Source organism: Wyeomyia smithii, chromosome 1 (genome assembly GCF_029784165.1).
Source record: "Wyeomyia smithii strain HCP4-BCI-WySm-NY-G18 chromosome 1, ASM2978416v1, whole genome shotgun sequence".
NCBI lineage: Eukaryota > Metazoa > Arthropoda > Insecta > Diptera > Culicidae > Wyeomyia > Wyeomyia smithii.
In genome coordinates, this window is record NC_073694.1 from 157,982,955 (window position 1) to 158,002,847 (window position 19,893).

Consider the following 19,893-nt stretch of genomic DNA (forward strand, 5'->3'; position numbering starts at 1 on the left):
CACCAAAACTTTTCCCACTGGTAACGTACTAAGGGCCATCGACAGCATCTTCGACCAGCACCGCACCGCCGGTATAAGAAAATCCATCTCCGTCTATGGGCTCTGAATGCAAATGCTCTTATTTTCCGCGTCAAGAAACTTACATACTATCCAATTGTAATTTATCTCCTTTTCTCCCCTCTGATTTGCAGTGCTATCCAACGAAATCCGGCCACCATCAGCAACAGCAGCAGCAGCAGCAACACCAGATCACTACACCAACCTCCTTCCGGACTGAGTACGAACTGTCCGGTTCGTACGTGTCTCTCGAATGTCCCTCTCCACCGGGACCACCAGCATGCCTCGCCTCCGACAGCCGACGGGACCCGCAGGCTCGGCTGGCTCGCTATTTGAAAATTTTGTACACCGAGTTAGCTCTAAAGGAACCCGTTCTACCGACCTGGGTTCAACCGGTATCACCAGGCGTTCTCTGTCCTGCCCGACTCGAACCCGAACTAAGACTGCACATCCACTCGCACGGTCTAAACGAGTGCATCACGGTAGATCAAGTTCTAGCAGCCGTTCAAACAAAAGATGGACCCTTCCTGGAAGCCCCTCGACGCGTGCTCATCGAGTGTCCTCCATGGGTTACGCGTAGTGCACTCGCCCTCCGGATATTGTACGCCTGGAGTCGAGATCCACCATGGCCTCCGCGAGGTCAACCTGTAGCATTATCCCTTTTTATACCACTAAATGAACTCAAAGGATCGTTGGCGCATTACATAGGAAAGGAACTGCTACCTCGCGGCCCGCCAAGTCCGTTTGCATCCGGTTTTGGTGGTTTCAGTGCAGCGTGGAACTCACTAGAATCGCTCAAGAGTAAGCTTCTTATCGTGTTGGATGGATACGATGTTCAGAATAAATCACGAAAAAACAAAACTGTGCAAAAGGATGTGACCGATCTGCTGGAGGGAAGGCTTTTTCCGGAGGCAAGGGTAATTTTAATTAGTGTAACATCTTCATGTGCGGAGCTGCTGCCTCTCATGCAACGACACGTGACGTTCGAAGGTGTTGCCTGGGGTCGATCCGTATCCCTGCTCGGCGGTGGACAATGGGGTGCCCCGACTAGACTAATTGATTGTGTGCAAAACTGTCGCTATCTGAGGAACATTGCGAGAACTTCACTGGGTTGCCTAGCCATTGCGGCCATTTATAACTCGAACGGAGGCGATTTGCTGACCGATGAAATCGATGTGATAGCATCCGTGTTTAACTGCGTAGCAGCCAACTCTTCACACACCCAAGTGACAGAGCTGGGCCGATTAGCATTGTTTTGTTTGAAAACCAAACGCTCGACGGTGAGTTCGGCCGAGTTGAAAATGTACTGTTCATCGCCTGAGACGAACATAATTGGATGCCTGGATAAGGCACCCGTTTTCGGCAGAACTGCCAAGAAAAAATCTGAATTCCAATATACAACAATCTGTCCGGGAATCGCTGAGTTCTTGGCTGCGAACTATCTTGTCTCTCTTGCCAGTCGGCCAGGGCTTCTGGCAGCGGAAGTTGCGGGCCTCGCCATTGGAGACGAAGTTGAACCAGAAATTCTTAAAGTCCTCACCTACGCCATGTCCCTTTTGGGAGCCCGAGCTCATCTGCTATTATCGAAGCTGACCCCTCTTTGGTTGAGCCCTCAAACAATATTTTCACTGGCACTGGCCGGTGGAGAAACGGAAGCTAATCTTACCGCCTTGTGCGAAATTTTGGGAATCTCAAAGTCTCCACCCATTCCCCCACTGGAAGCCAAACCAATCTGGGTGCAGATTAAATCCTCGCCGTCCGAATTGCAGGGTTGGGGCTTGGCCGTCAAAAGCCCAACCTGTACGTTGAAAAACCTCGAATTGGTGTATCAGATTGAGAAGAACATGCTCCTGGAGTCCCGAAACGTGATGGATATTTTCCTGGATGCATTATCAAAGAACGAAAGCGTTACGACGCTTCGAATCACCTCGCTGATAGAGAATGACATTCGCGACTCCGATATAAATTTTCTAGCTACTTGCATATCGAAAGCTATTTTGAAACCTAGACTGGAGAGCTTTGAACTGATACTTACATTGCTGGAAGAAGATCCGCCTATTCTAAAACTGCAATCAGTAGTGACAGGTCTGTGCAGGTCTATCCCTCGCCAACCGAAGCTTAGTAATCTTATATTGGATCTCGGCCTCTGTACGTCGCAGCTGGTTCAGATTTGTTCCATGCTGGAAAAATGCCCTCACGTCACCCGGTTATCATTTCCCCATCTACGATGTGAGCGAGGAGCTGTTGGTGCACTCGCTAGCTTGCTAATGGCACGCCCTCTCTCATATCTTGCTCTGGCATCAAGCTGGGGAGCACGGGATGATCCTCCGTCCTCCAGTGGTGTCAGCATGGGATCAGGTTCCGGGAGCAGTTCCGGCAATTCAGGTCTCATCAAGCAATCCTCACTTACCGGAGCGCCTTCACCACGATCCTACCCTACTGGAATATTTTCATCACTGCCCCGCGGAGTTCTCAACTCAACCTCCAACATGGGTCGCTCAGCTACGCTACCGCGACAACCGATGGATGGTCCACCAGATAAACGAAGCACGGATTCTGTAATCTCTCGAACCTGGTACCCTACACCCGCTTGCGATGGAGGGCCCCATAATTCTGGAACTCTCCACGAATTATTACTCGCAGCACGCGATTCTTACTCACGCCTGCATGGACTTGATCTTAGTAAAGCGCAACTCTCTCTCGAGGATTCCATGTGTCTAGGAGAGACTGTTCGGGTTTCCACCACTCTTCACTCTATCAAATTAGAAGGGGCTTCTCGGCTGAGTGAAATACTACCAACAGTACTGGGCGCTAGCGAATCTCCTAGTTTACAAATGTTGAGCCTAGGATCACCCAGGATCGCCCTAGAGGACGCCGCCGTAGGAATGTCTGCACGTGCCTTGGGTAGTTGCATTACACTAAGACTGCTTAGTTTAGATGGCTGGAGTTTCAGGATAGAAAACGTCGCCACACTGGCTTCCCTACGGGGCTTCCTGTCACTCACTTCGGTTCGCGAGTTGGGTCTCAACAACTGTCGACTGAACGTGCCGATGTTCAAGAGTGACCTTGTCATGACAGCATCTGCGTACGAATGCCGCTCTGTGGTTAATCTCAAAATGGCGAACGCTCAGGTATGGCTACATTTTTTAATCTTTAAAGCACCACTAATAGAAAATTTACCTCCAGATAATTTTCGCCGACCACGTTTCAATGAAAGGACCTCACGTATTACCGTACCTGATCGGTTTCGTGAATCTCAGAGAGCTTGACTTGTCCGGCCCAGGACGAAGCGGTCTGGGTACCACTTCATCAACACCGTTCATACTTTCCGATAAGGACATCACTAATTTCTTCTCAACGCTCAACTCTAACTTTAGGTACGTTATCCACTTGAGTGTTTAATTTTTTGTTGGTCAATTATCTTTACAATCCAAACTAGTTCATTAAATACCTTGAAAATCTGCAATTGGATCATTCATTTGGACGACGCACAACGTACCCTCAAGAGCATCTCGAAGCTGTTCCGGCTGAGTCCGATAAGTCACCTCAAGCTGGACGGTATCCTAGTGCTAGATCGACCGAAAAAACAGCGAATCGAGTCGCTGTTTATCCATGCCATGATTGGTTCGCTTCCGCTGCTCCGCTGGATGGGACTCACCGTTACCGGTCTAAGCGAGGAGCAGATCATCGCCATCGGCAGCAATTGTGCCGATATACGCGGCATGGAGATCGACATCAGGTGAGTCAGGTTTAAACAGTTAACAGTGTACTATATACCCAGGGTCAGATTCAGGGTTGTTGTTCTTTTGTTGTTTCAAATTTGAAAAATATTAAAACAGTAAATAGCATATAAGGAAAAAGTGAAACGTCTAATACCAAGTGCAAATTTCACAAAACTCGGCATCACTTAATTTTTTGCAATTTTTCAGATAAGATTTCGTTTTGATGGAGTATTTTCACATTATGATGAGTAATTAGGCGACATCCATTCAACGCAAAAAACCCAATATTTGGACCCCTCTCCCCATATGTAACGAAACGTAACGCCAACACCTACCCCCCCCCCCCATAAAAATTACGTAACGCTGCAGAAGGATTTCCTTGATAAAAATGCTCGTTTTTGGAGTTTCTCTCCAGAGATTTTTCGTTACGTAACGTTTAACTCACCTCCCCCCCCCTCCCCTGTGTAACAAGTCGTAACGCTCATCCCCTCCCCCCTGTGAGCGTTACGTAATTTATGGATGCCGCCTTACAACTATCAGTCTGAGTGAGCAACTGTGAAAGAAAATAAAAGAATACTGATCTTTTGTTTGTTGAGAAAACTGTCTCTTAAAAAAGAGATACACCTGTGGAACACTTTTTCTGTGATATAAAACAGTTTATTCTCTGCCAAACAGCTTCACTGTTAGGTTCTCATGAGCGCTACTACCAGAGGGCTAGGGGGGGCTTCAGCCCACCCCTAGAAAGTTTTAGACTGATTCCGCGGGCATACAAAATCGGACGGACAAACGGTGGTGTACGAAGCATGAACTGTAAAAAGTATTGCAGGCAATCCGGGATTAATTATCTGTACACAAATTGTTTTTAATCTCCTGCACAGTGGCGGGTTTCTAAACAAAAGTTGGAAAAAACCTGAAAGCCTTTCTAGAATTATTGAAAATGACCTATAATGCCAATTTTGGGCTGCTAAACTCATTTGTGATATCAGAAAATGTTATTCAGCTAAAATACCGTTAAACCTTTCTATTATCATTTTTTTTTGTTCAGATCATGCTCAACATTACTACCTATACTTTTTCTCTATCGAAAAACTTCATCCCCGTACTTTTTTGTTTGGTCCTTCGGGTAATCCTTCTTAAATTAGGGTTGCCAAAAATTGACAATCATTTGTCAAAAATTTATAACTTTTGCGCCGTTTAACTGTTTGGGATTAACGGATTTGAAGCGACGATATGCAAGCCGCGACCCAAAAATTCGAAAAGTACGGTAAATTTCCCATAGGCTGTTGATTATTCGACCATTCCAAATTGTTTCACAAGACTGTACGGTACACATGAGTTCTCAAATACATGATATTTGGCTTTCCAGCAGGATGTTTCAAACATGATTTGAAAACTGGTTGTATTTTTGGTAAATGCTGGAAATGGAAAAAAACATAACTTTTCCTTCAAAACGAAACTTGTTGATCCAAAATCAGATTAAAATTGAGAGAGTTACAGGTATTCGAAGTTAAGCTTGAAATTGAGATTTTCGAACATAAAATCATTGAAATTGCCTGGCACAGCAACAAACAAAGTGCTACCAAAAATTGGTATATCATCCGATTCTTATGAAACTTTGGTAAAAGAAATATATCACATAAATTGACACACACCCTGCCATACACATACACACACACTGACACTGACACACATACACTGACACTGACACATACACTGACACTGACACACACACACTGACACACACACACTGACACACACACATACACACACACTGACACACGTACACTGAAACACACACACTAACACACTCCCAGACACACACAGACACACATTTACTCTCACACACACTGACACACACACACTGGCACACACGCACACACACGCACACACACACGCGCAAACACGCACGCACACACGCACGCACACACACAAACGCGCGCGCGACACACGAACGCATACTCAGTTTCTAGTTTGAATAATTGGAAAAGGGTAATTTTTTTTTTGGTCTATGGAACTATGCATTGCCTAGGAATTGCAATTATCATTCCGTATGCCTAACTGTGCATTAAGCAACAAATGATACTATAAAACTCACATCTTTACCCTGTCCACCCCAAACACTGTCCATATTACCCCAGAAGCTGTCCATTTCACCCCAAACGTTTTTTTATGTCCGAAAATCATTATTTTGGTTTCGTTATATTTTTGTCCTTTTGCCGTCAATAAAAGTGTTTTTTTTTTCGTGTAAAAACATAGAAAACAGGTCAATATTACAATAATACATTACGTTTAGGGGATAGAAAAACAAGTAAGGGTTAACTGATGAATTATGATTGAACAAGTGGTTTCATAATTCGGCTGCTCTATACGTTCCTATTTCATTCGATTATAATCGAACTTAAACAACCGTTATATATTAAATTGTTAAAACAACGAGTCTATTATCTCAAAGATTACACGACTTATTTAACATAACTAGCGTCATACGAACGAGTTATCTCTTAAACTTACAAATAACTAACTTCATAACAACTTGATATGTAGTTCAAAATTTATGTAACGAAAAGAAATTCAAAGACTATTTAAAATAATTTAATAATTTTATACCTGCTTTGATCAATATACGTGGCCTCAACATAATTTAAATGTGGTTTCGTACTATTTGAACGTTCCCGGTATCGCTCGTGATAAAATTGTTCGGAATTAAAAGTCATTTCTTTTATTTCGCTATTTCTTAAGCACTAACATTACGTCAAATTTCATATTTTATACTTCAATTACAACATCAATATTTTAGAACCCAAAGAGTGAATATACTTTTATTGGATTGAAGCGTACATGTAAATCATTTTTACAAATAATAAGTTTGAATGAGAAAGGCTGGGTCTGACCGCTAGGTGGATTAATTTAGGTTTTTCGGATGATATGAAACTGGTATAGCTAAACAACTCTTTCAACCTTCCAAACTAACAAGTTTTAATATGATAAAGATCCTAGAAAGAGTTCGCCCAGTCTTTTAAATTATCCTGAATGTAATTCGGATGCAACAGAACTTCACACATTTCACATGCGGTGTCCCGAATTAGAAAAGGCTTCAGAAATTTAACTAATTGTTCACACTAAAATCACTGAAAAACCACCAATTATCGGAACGATTGAAAAGCACGCTGCAGCCGGTTAGTATTGTGCTACGGTAGCACTGATACCAGTTCTCCCTTGTGCTATTTAATAAATAACTTACTCTGAGTACTCAACATTCACAGATAAATACAAGTCGATTCTTTATTATCATCTTTGAACTGTCGACGAATGAACACCATGGAAAAAGCACTTAGGTTAAGCAATGAAATCTAGAGATTTTTATAATCCTCGGCGGCCCCAAAAGTGTAATGAAAATATTTAAGCAAACATATATTCCAGCTTATCGCTAGCATCTTGCAACCCTCGCCACTTCAAAAGCGGGAAAATAGCCCATTTTTCATATCCAACAGATTAATTCTTACATTTCATTTTCACCTTTTCCCTCCACACAGACTGTGCGATTCAACGATCGAAAATGCAAGATTAATGACTCACTCGCTGGGATTGGACGGGAAATTCGACATACGGGTGTCAACGTTCGGCACGTCCAACAGCATCCTGATCCACATCGAGAAAACATCCACCAAGAGCCTGTCTCGCAAATAAGAAATCAATGCGCAGCACTTCTTCACGCAAACCTGGCATTCGTTATAGGAAAATTTCTAGCTCGGTACTATCACTATCCAGAGGAAAACCACAACAAATTCTGGATTAATGATTTCGAGTGACTGTTATGTCATCAGATAGCAACGACACTGTCTTTTAGAATTTCTCACAAACTTTTTAGAGTCAACAAGATTTGGAAAAGTATTTAAAAATCACGTTTGTAACTTCCAGGTATTAAAAATCTCGTTTTCCATGAGTGACGCGGTAAATGTAAAGAAATATAAAACGACACATGAAGTAACAGATTTTTAAATAGTTATCTCAAACGTGTAAAGCAACAAAATGTTTCACTTAATTTTATCTCTATCTAACAGCATATGTCGAAAATTAATGAGATCTGTGGCGGTTACAAGAGCTCCTGATACCATTGCTATGCAAACTATCTTTTTAAATCAAATATAAAAAAAACCGTTTCAGTTAGTTTTTTCTATCACTCAAATCTGGTCTTTTCCAAACATTTTCGCTTTCTTTTATTTGCTTTATCTTTCTGAAAAAAAAACCCCTTTGAAGCCAAGGACCTGCGGTCAAATGACAAAAACCAAAAAAAAAGGGAGACAATATGAAATATTTTCAAAATTAAAGTTAAAATCAAACAAACAATAAAACAAAAATGGAATTCTAAAAAGTCGGTGCGTACGATCAAATTGGCCGTCTCCGTTTCCTAAAAAAAACAGAAAATGAAAACTATGTTTTACATAGTTCGTAACAATTATACCGATTTTCACTAATCGGTGAAAGGCAGATAAAACCAACATTTGAAATGCAACTTATTACGGCTTTATCAGCACCTAAAAACTGTATTAATTGCATTAGAAATATTCAGACATCAGTAGGTTTTTTCTTAACGTTAAAAAAGTAGAGATTTTATGTAAAACATAAAACATATATTTTAAAACATATGACGTATATTTTGAAATATTTTACATTGAATATATTTTTAGATTCATACGCTAGAATTTTAAAAAATCAGACTAATAACTTTGATTTACATGCAGCAAACAGTTTGCGATAAAAAAGCTAGAATTTAAAGTTCTCACCCTAAGCTAGATAGCTAATGGTTCCAAAACTATCCAAAGGTTATGGGCTTCTGTTATTTGCAGAATTTCTAGGTATAACGATTATAACCGTTAAAAAAACGAGCAGAGCAAAACAGTGCACATTTTAGCAAGAGATTCATATAAAAAAGAGAAGTTGTTCAAGAATTCAATGTTCTAGCCCTTAACGTACGCGTAGCGCACGAGTGCAATTTTTGCATAATTTATAATAAATCTAAATTATTAAGGCCATTTGTGCTAATTTGTTAAGATAACAATGTATTTATTGGAAACTAGATAAAGTTGTAAGGTGAAGAGTGCAACCCCATTGTTGAGAATCTAAACCAATATAATCAGTGTAGTGTGTTTATAAATGAAATTATATGTAAGCAAATTTCATTCGAGTCGATTGAAAGTGTATTACTTCACCTTCGAATAGATATAACACCTTCACGGTGCAAACGTATAGAATTACTGTTAATATTGTATGACTTTATGCCTAATAATGATGTCACTCAATATAGTTATTGTGTTGCAAATGAACCCAAACTGTTGAAACAAACTAGCTGAAAACAAAGTTAGGTTCTAAACACATTATTATACACGTCTTTTAGCTGAATTAGATAACAATATTTAAAGAAAAAAAAAGTGTCAAAAGAGTTTTGTTTCGAAATCAACAAAAACATTGAACGAAAATCTCTGATGACAAATGACAAGAAAATCGCATTTCTCGACTGCTACTAAGAATAAGTATTATTTTTTGTGTTGATTGAATAAGAAAGATATGAAATTAAACAACAAATAAGTGTTTAAACTATACCCCAAACCAAAACGTGAATAAGGTTGCACAGAAAGTTCTGTCCCCAAAGGTGTTACCACACGAACATCACGTATTTTCCTCCCGGTTTAGATGCCCATCCCAATGATGGTGCCACACCTATTGCAATGTGAAATAAAAGTTGAAGGAAAATTAACCTTGCTGTGTCACTGCATGATAGTGAAAGAAAGTTTTCTTATGCTAGAGAAATAACGTCCCTTAACCCTTTCCCGCTCATGGTGATTCTAAAGCACCAAGAATTATAATCATCATATCTTGACATAAAATAGTTTGTTGCGCTTACGATTATTCCATAAATTTGATATGCTGCCTCAGAGCATATCTGGGCATTTTCTTCAAAACACTACAGTTGACAGTAATTTTAGTTAGTCTACAAAGTGTTCAACTTGAATCAACGAATTGTATGAGGCACTGAAGGAGTGAGCCTGGCCATCCTGCCCTACACTCAATCCGAAATCTGTCAAAATTAGAATCGACTATAATCTCCTGATTTGCCATACTAGAGATCTTACATACTTCTTATCGAAGTGGCAGGTGTTGCGTCAGATAAAAACCTTTTTGTTCGTCATCGCCGTACATGTTGAGTAGAAATGTCTTACAGAACCAAGAACCGAACCGATTAAACCTATCAACCTAAATTTTTACTTTATCCTTCTCGTCACAATCATATTTTGGACAGATAAACAATTCTTGCTATCATCTCATTCGGGTCACTCAAACATTCATCTCATTCAGTCAAACACTCATTCCTACCTCGCAATCGCAACTCTTAAAATTAATACATATTGATCATTTATGCTAGGGGCCCCTAAAACTTATAATTTTGCATCTAATTTTGATGCACATTGTGAATTATCTCACTCTTTACGCGCTTCCAAAGACTCTCTCGACTTGCGAGAGAAAAATGAGTAAGAAGTATGCAGAATTATATAATTCACGAATAAGAGTGTTATGTCGACATGGCTGCGTACGTGCGCGAAGACTACCGATGTAGCCTGACACAACACAACCCTGTCGATGTCGACTTATGCTTATGCGGTTTGGAACTGTCAAAACCATCTCAACTTAATAACGTGCAGGATCACACAAACTACACTGTAAATAAAAATCACGCTATAGCAGAAGCAGAAACACTTGGTACAAGGGAATGGTATGGTGGCCTTCAAGCGTTACGAACATCTATTTCTGTACCGTTTGTCTCAAAACTACTTTTTCTGCTGTCACAGTTTGCTTCACTTTGCTTTGGGACACAGTTAATGTATTAAATATCAATTAGAATATCACATACCATGTGAAAACCTTGAAAATTTGCTCAAAACTGTCTGATATACTACTAATGGTTGCAGTCAACATTTAGCCGGTTTGCCCGAATTCACATAAGATAAGGGTAAACTGCGGGTGCCAGTGCCAGTGATGTTGGTAACGCGTCAAATGTATGGTAGCTGACAGCGATGCCATTCCCGTGACTTGGTAAGTATAATTGTTTAACTATTGTTTTTCTCTTTTGTAGGATCTAGGATCGATTCCACAGGAGTTCGAATTGGATGGAGCTACGATGGCACGAGAAGGCAGCAATTGATATGGTGGTTATAAACATTGAAAGCGGAAATTAAATACAGTGATGTTTGCTTGGTTGTGTTTATTTTTTTTGTACATTTGTGGTAACGCGAGATTTAATCGGGCTTCAGATGAGCGGCAGGCCAAATACCGATACTTTTTCCGGCTAAATCTTGCCGTTCGTAGGAGGAAGAACCGATTTTAGCTTTGACTCGGCAAGGCACGAACTGTGGCCCATATTTGGCATTGTAGTGGTTCGCTGCGCTAGAGAGCTTCATGTTTCTGCGATAAACTAGCTGCCCCTCCACGAACGGTGTTGCAAAGCGACGACTACGCAAGTTGTACCCAGGGATGCCACATATACAGATTTTTCTGTATTTTACAGATTTTTGAACTGAAAAAGCAATACAGAATCTGTATTACAGAATTACAGAATATTGCCAAAAACACAGATTTTACAGATTTTTTTGTTATGAGCATGAGTATGATTGACCGCCCGCGGTTGCTACTCCGTTATTGCCAGATCAGCTGTAATTACACAGAGAACCAACAGATGATGCTTGGAACCAACATGCATCCTCAATGCGTAAAATCTGGTGACCTTAATCTTTATTTTAGGCAATACTAGCGCCGGCCACATCCTATATAATGCAGGTCAAAGAAAGAATTTGTATAGGAAAATGTTGACGTGATACTCGCTTATTGGAAGCCGAGAACACCTCTGCACTTCCACGAGAAATCACTGGGATGTTGGAGAAAGGGCAAGGTACACAGCAGGGTTCGTTTTGGTAAACGATGCGCTGGTTTCGAGTGTCGGGTTCTTTAGAACAAGTATCGCGCGAACAAGTTAATTATATCCGCCATGATATTCATAATGCGATTCGAACTTATTCAGTTTTACAATGTAACAATGATCAAATTGGACTTTTTTTTTCTTCACCTATCGTTTATTTGACACGGCACAAATACAATTTAATGTTTAACGGCGCCAATCATATCTGATGACCTAAATTCTTTAAGCAAATTTTTTATCCTCGCTGCCGAATACGAGCTGAAATTTAGTCTATCTTAAAACTAGCATATATTTTTCAATCAATGTTTTGTAGTTGAATGGTCGTCTGATGATCGTCGAATGGCCATGGATATGCAGCATGTACGGATTTGTTCTGCTAAGCCACGATGTCATGAGCTGGGACAGGGGCATGTAATCCTCGGGGCCTGGAAGTATTGTGCGGGGTTCAGTTGCTGGTTATGGTTCGTTGTTGTTGTTCAAGCCAAGATATCGCGAAAGGCCTCGGGTTCTCAGGTCCTAGCGGATTCGTGTGGGGTTCAGTTGCTGATTCCAAAATCGAGGTCTATGACGTGTTCTTGCCGTTTTGTTGAATGTGGATGGAAAGGAATGGGACTAGACTGGGGCGTGGATGGATTTCAGGAAAATGTATATAAGGGACATGTAGGGTAGGTCACGACTCGCCAAGACATCACGAACAGGAACAGCTGGTCCTCTACCCTCGGCCCGGAGGAAAGTTATTGAATTAGACCTGGCGTCACGGTGTACAGGGCATAACCAACCAACGTGCTCTATGTCGTGATAACCTTCACCACAGGCACAGATACCACTTTCCCCGAGCCCAATACGACGGAGATGCGTATCAAATCTATAGTTATTGGACATAAGCCGCGACATCACGCAAATGAAATCTCGACCTACATCCAACCCCTTGAGCCACGGGCTCGTCGATACCTTGGGGATAATGGAATGTAACCACCTTCCCAGTTCCCCTCTAGTCCAAGAATTTTGCCAACTGATGATCGTATTCTGACGTACAAGTGCGAAAAACTCATTTAAAGCAATTGGTCTTTCATAAGTGTCACCGTTTGTTGCGCCCACCTTAGCCAAAGCGTCCGCTTTCTCACTACCCGGTATCGAGCAGTGAGAAGGGACCCACGCTAAGGTAATCTGATATGATTTTTCGGATAGAGCACTCAGATGTTCCCGTGTTTTCCCCAGGAAATACGGAGAGTGCTTAACATCTTTCATCGATCGGAGAGCCTCAATGGAACTGAGACTGTCCGTAAAGATGAAATAATGGTCCGTGGGCATTTTTTCGATAATCCCTAGGGTGTACTGAATTGCAGCTAATTCTGCGACGTAAACAGAAGCAGGATTATCGAGTTTATGGGAGACGGTTAAATTGTTATTGAAGATACCGAAGCCAGTGGACCCATCGAGAAGTGATCCGTCAGTGTAGAACATATTGTCGCAGTTGATGTTTCGATATTTATTGGAAAATATTTTGGGGATCTGCTGCACACGTAAATGATCCGGGATTCCACGAGTTTCTTCTATCATGGATGTATCGAAAAACACAGTAGAATCAGAAGTATTTGATAAGTTGACGCGAATTGGAATATTCGAAGAAGGGTTAATATTTTGGGACATGTGATTGAAATACAATGTCATAAAACGGGTTTGAGAATTCAGTTCGATTAACCTCTCAAAATTTTCAATCACAGGACGGTTCAAGACCTCACATTTGATAAGAATACGAGAAGACAGGCTCCAGAAGCGGTTTTTCAATGGTAGAACTCCAGCTAAGACCTCCAAACTCATCGTATGGGTCGATTGCATGCAACCCAAGGCGATACGCAAACAACGATATTGTATTCGCTCCAGTTTGATCAAATGTGTGTTTGCTGCGGAGCGGAAGCAGAAACACCCGTACTCAATAACAGAAAATATCGTTGTTTGGTAAAGCCTTATAAGGTCTCCTGGATGGGCTCCCCACCATTGTCCGGTTATTGTACGAAGAAAATTCACTCTTTGTTGACATTTTTTCATCAGATACCTCACGTGACAACCCCAGGTGCCTTTAGAGTCGAACCAGACACCAAGATATTTGTGTACCAAAACCTGAGAAATCGTGTTACCCAATGATTGTGTTTGAAGCTGAGCAGGTTCATGCTTCCTAGAAAAAACTACTATCTCAGTCTTCTCCGGAGAGAATTCGATATCTAGCTGTAAAGCCCAAGCAGACAAATTGTCCAAGGTATCTTGCAATGGTCCATGCAAATCGGCAGCTTTGGCTCCTGTTACAGAGACCACGCTGTCGTCTGCAAGTTGTCTTATCGTGCATGAATTTGCCAGACATTCGTCGATGTCATTTACATAAAAATTGTAAAGAAGGGGGCTTAAACATGAGCCCTGGGGAAGACCCATGTACTTAATTCGAAAAGTTGCCAAATCGCCGTGCGTAAAATACATGTGCTTTTCGGACAGCAAATTGTGCAAAAAATTGTTCAAAATTGGCGAAAATCCTTGTCGGTGAAGTTTACCCGAAAGAATGCCAATAGAAGCGGAATCAAAAGCCCCCTTAATGTCCAAGAACGCAGACGCCATTTGTTCTTTGCGAGCATACGCCAGCTGAATATCTGTTGAATGCAACGCAAGACAATCATTCGTCCCTTTGGCACGGCGGAAGCCAAATTGAGTATCTGATAGTAGTCCATTTGATTCGACCCAATGGTCTAAACGACGGAGTATCATTTTTTCCATCAATTTCCGGATACAGGATAGCATTGCAATCGGCCTATAAGAGTTGTGATCAGAAGCTGGCTTCCCTGGTTTTTGGATGGCGATCACCTTCACTTGCCAATCCTGCGGTACAATGTTTTGCTCCAGGAACTTATTGAACAAGTTCAACAAGCGCCTCTTGGCATTGCCGGGTAGATTCTTCAACAAGTTGAATTTGATTCTATCTAACCCACGCGCGTTATTGTTACAGGACAGGAGGGCAACTGGAAATTCTGCCATCGTAAAAGGTGATTCTATCGCGTCGTGGCCCGGAGACGCATCGTGAACAATGTTTTGCTCAGGAACAGAGTCCGGACATACTTTCCTGGCAAAATCAAATATCCACCGACTTGAAGACTCCTCGCTTTCGTTGACCGTTACGCGATTCCGCATTCTTCGGGCTGTGTTCCAAAGGGTGCTCATCGATGTCTCCCTAGACGTCTCGTTTACGAACCGACGCCAATATCCGCGTTTCTTTGCTTTAGCCAAGCTTTTAAGCTTGGTATCAAGCTCCGAATACCGTATATAGTCGCCAGGTATACCTCCCTTCTGGAAGGCCAAAAACGCGTCGGATCTTTGCGTGTAGACATCGGAGCACACCTGGTCCCACCACGGAGTGGGAGGCCGTTCTTTGATCGTTACGCCGGGATATTTCTTCGTTTGGGCTTGCAACGCGGCGTCGAGAATCAAGCCCGCGAGGAGGTTGTATTCTTCAAGTGGTGGATGATGTTGAATCGACTCGACCGCTTTTGAAATCATTTCCTCGTATAACTTCCAATCGACATTTCGTGTGAGGTCATACGGAATGTCAATTGGTCGAATGCGAGTTAACCCGTTAGTAATTGAAATAAGAATAGGCAAATGATCGCTACCGTGAGGATCGAGGATTACCTTCCATGTGCAATCCAACCGTAGCGACGCCGAACATAAGGATAGATCCAAAGCGCTTGGGCCCGCTAGAGGTTTCGGGATACGTGTCATTTCGCCGTTGTTTAAAATAGTCATGTCGAAGTCATCGCAAAGGTTGTAGATTAAAGAGGAGCGGTTATCATAGTAAGGGGAACCCGAAGCCACACCATGAGAGTTGAAGTCTCCCAAAATCAAACGTTGCGAGGGAAGAAGTTCTATTAAATCAAAGAGCAGCCGTTGCCCAACCTGTGCTCTGGGAGGAGTATATATTGAGGCAATACAAAGCTCTTTACCTTGTATTGTCATTTGACATGCAACAACTTCGATGCCTGGAATCGAGGGGAGGTTAATACGATAGAAAGAATAGCACTTTTTAATCCCTAAAAGTACTCCTCCATATGGGGTGTCTCGATCAAGGCGAATAATATTGAAATCATGGAAGTTGAGATCAATATTTGAAGTAAGCCAAGTTTCACAAAGGGAAAATGCATCGCATTTGTTTTTATTTATCAAAACTTTAAACGAATCAATTTTTGGTAAAATACTTCTACAATTCCACTGTAAGACAGAGATAGAATCCTTTATATACGCAGTTGAATTAGGCATCGAAGGATACAATCGCTGCAAGGAGGGGCCATTGGGCAGTCAACTGCTTCAAAATTGTTCTAACTGTTGGGAGAAATGCTGTGAGAAAAATTTTAATTGGATCGGGTACATTGAAAGTTTCAAAAATCCAGTCCACAATGTCAGAAAAATTGACCAGTCCAGCATTTGATTTATCAACTGGATGTGCAAAAGGAACAACTGGGGTTTTAGATGTTCCAGGAAGTGCTGGGAACTCCTTCTGAGACTTTAAATTTGCAAGCCCAGGAGGAGTTTGCTTCGGATTTTCCGCAGCACTTTTAGATTTGTTCGTATTATTCGTTCCATCTTGAGAAACCTTAGGGCCTTTCCTGGGAAGCTTAGGAGAGGAAATATTTTTCCTCTTTCTAGATTCTCCAGGATTGGCGTAGGACGTTTCTGCTGGTGGATCGTCAGAGTCCGTTTCATCCGAAGACAGCAGATCAAAGGGGTTCGATGTTATGGTAGAAGTGGTCACGGTTTTTCAAGAATTTCAGCGTAAGAACGCTTTGAGCGCTCCTTAAGAGACCGTTTAATTTTATCTCTGCGTTGTATGTACACCGGGCATGTGGAAAGCTCATGCAGATTTTCCCCGTAGCGAATACACTTTTCAGCGTTTACACTGCAAGAATCTTCCGCATGAGTCTCCCCACACTTGCCACACCGTGCCTTATTGCAGCAGTAGGCAGCTGTATGACCTAACTGCTTGCAATTGGTGCAATTCATAACACGGGGCACATACAAACGCACAGGCAGACGAACCCGGTTAATCGAGACGTGGCTAGGGAGAGCAGATCCGGCAAACGTAACGCGAAACGAGTCTGACGGAGTGTATACTTTTTTACCGTTGACGAGCGACATAGACCGTAATTGCTTACAGTCCAATATCTTCGCCTCAGTATTGAAATTCTTGAAGCAACCAGCTGCGCTCAGGATACACTCGACAGACAGACTCGAATCGGTTATCACACCGTCGATCTCCACGTCTCGTGCGGGTACATACACGCGATACTCGCGTGTAAAGAGCTCGGAGAAAGCTATATCGTTGGCCTGATCCAGATCGTTGACCACGACACGGAGCTTGTTTGGTCTGACTTTTGCGATTTCGGTCACGGCCTTGTACCGTGACGTCAGATCTTTCGCGATTTGTAGCGTGTTCGGTAATTTTCCTTCTGGTTTGGGCCTCATGTAGAGAACCAGTGGACCCGTTGATCCATCTGGGTAAAGCCTGGGACGAGAATTGACTAAAGCAGGGACAGAGGGGGGGTGAACAGGAGGGACAGGGTCGGGTGGGTTTGGAGACGGGGGATCGGGGGCTAAGGGATCCACATCCATTGCGCTCAAACTAGCGCAACAGTACAGTGGCAAAGAAACACGTACCTCTTCTTCTTTGTTTTCTTCAATAGAACAATCACCGAGTCTTTCGGTGCTGGAACGGGCAGCTGTGCAGCGACACCACTAAAGCACAATAGCTGGATGACCTTCACTGCGGATTATCAGCTTATCTTCACACCGCACTTCGCACTCTTTGAAACGCGACCGGGTAAGCAATGCCTTTTTCGATGTTTTCTACACAATATCGGTTTTATAGCGAGACAACCACTTAATGCGTCCGTTATTGCCGAGCGTTCGGGACGGAATGATTGGGACAACTTGAAATGATATGATATCTCCTCGTAAGGTAATCCTCTTTACACCGAAATCTATTGCGCGTTGTTGATTTATTTGTAGATAATTCGACCTCATGAAGGTATCGACGCGGAGTCACTAGGGGTTCGATCAACCGGGCATTTTCTACCTAATTGATCGACCAACGACGTTTCTCGTACACACTTTGTCTGCTCTAAAAAAAACGATACGATTCCGCGAAAAACACACCTGAAAAACAGAATATAACAATGTTGCGCGCTTATTACGAAAACTAACCATGAGTATATTTCTTGCCAAACATCGCGATCCTCTGCGTACGACGCACGCGATAGATTTTACAGATTTTTTTGTTATACCAATGAACTGAAATCAATTTTAAAGGTAGAATTCGATTCGATTTTCAAAGTTTTGTAAAAAAAACAACATCAGGATTATGTAGGTATCGATAAAGAAGAAATGGAATGTGACTTGAACGAAGCCTGAAAACGAACGTTTCGAAATATTTGTCAGGATTTCTATTCAAAATTCGTAAAACTAATTGCAAAGAGGAGCGATTTCACCGATCCTGTTATAAAAATGGCAGCTTTAAGTAATCTTAAATCGTTCGTGAAATTGGAAAATTTAAATGATGCGATAATTCCCCAAATTCGTAACAATAACTGACTGACAAGGGCTGTCTAACGAATTTCGCACGCTTGAAAAAAAAAACTTTTTGACCGGAAGATTCATTGAAACAAATGACTTAACTTGGTCTGAGCTGTTGAACACCATTAGGCGGGATGGTAATTTCAAGTTTCTATTACAGATCATTTGTGAGAATTTTTTATATAAATCTACACTCTTCGGTTTGTTTAGAACGCATACTTTGAACAAATAATTGAAACCAGAAATTGCATGGCCCCCAAGCTAATGATCTCAATTTTAAAAGCTGAAAGCTACGTTGCAGAACAAGAAGGAGATTCTAATATTAAATTAACGAAAACTTTAAAAAATAAATTTAACAAAAACCTGTATGAACATCATGTAGAGAAGAATGAATTTGCTTAAATATGTTCTGCAAGTAATTTTTTTCCATCCAAAATTCTGAGTTTGCTCAATACAGATTTTTAATACAGATTTTTTGGCCCGAGATACAGATATACAGATATTTTCAAAGAAAAATACAGATATAAATGTGGCAACCCTGGTTGTACCTGTGTTGTGAAGATTCGTGTGCTTTCTCCAAGTTCTTACGGACGACTTCGAAAATGCGGGCAAACATTTGTTTACGTCGGTCTTGCAGCTGTTCGGGAGTGACGTTTTTGTTGTCGCGCTCGATTTTATGATCCGTTCCGACCTCGTATAACTCCTGGCCGTGGGTTACGAAAAATGTTCTGTCGAAGAATTGACACTGGTGTTTAGAGCCATCTCGATTTCGGCAGTTCGCGTACCCCACAGTCGCTGGTCTTCTTTAACGTACGTGCGGATAGCGGCATTAATTGTTCGGTTCACTCTTTCTACAGGATAAGCCTGAGAGTGATACCGTGAATTTAGCCAGTGTGTTATTTTGAAGCGGTCTAGTAGCTCTTTAAAGCCTTTCGAAGTGAAGCTGCTACCGTTGTCCGTGATAATGATCTCTGGAACTGAATTCCGGAGTAACCATTGGTCTCTCAGAATAGTGCACATTGGCGAACTGTTTACATTTCTGGTGGGTTGGATCATCACCTACTTTGAGAAGTAATCACACACCACTAACATGTACTGATTACCACGACGGCTACGGGGAAGAGGGCCAATGAAATCAGCCGAAATTATTTGCCACGGGCGAGTGGCTATTTTCATTTTTCCCATTTCAGGTACCACTGGAACAGATGCAGCTTTCACTTCTTTGCACATTCCACACTTTTTGACGTAGGTTTTAATTTCCGTTGCCATTCTAGGCCAATAATACCGCATTCTGATTCTCGCAAGTGTTTTGTCGTAACCGGGATGGAATATTTCATCGTGGCACTGTTCCAGAATTTCTATTTTTTCTGAGTGAAGCGGTATTTGCTTCCACTCGAAGTGTGAATCGGGTATGCCGTTGGGATCATTTACAAATGTAAATAGTCTGCCGTTTTCCACTTTAAAATCCACAAAATTATCCGGTTGCTCAGTAATTTTGTGGAGCATTTCCGAGTACCACGTTGAGTCTGCAACAGCCGC

General features: G+C 41.8%; 1 protein-coding gene across 1 annotated transcript in view; it reads left to right on the forward strand.

Moving 5' to 3' along the window:
* The window catches only part of LOC129718641 (uncharacterized), a 304,221-nt gene extending 294,687 nt beyond the window's left edge, over window positions 1–9,534 (forward strand). Inside the window, exons 5-8 of the mRNA XM_055669612.1 lie at window positions 192–3,188; window positions 3,244–3,434; window positions 3,497–3,796; window positions 7,313–9,534. Of these exons, the coding sequence (XP_055525587.1) occupies window positions 192–3,188; window positions 3,244–3,434; window positions 3,497–3,796; window positions 7,313–7,466 (3,642 nt within the window). The 3' untranslated portion in view covers window positions 7,467–9,534. The remainder of the gene's footprint in view (window positions 1–191; window positions 3,189–3,243; window positions 3,435–3,496; window positions 3,797–7,312) is intronic.
* The last annotated feature ends 10,359 nt before the right edge of the window (window positions 9,535–19,893 follow it).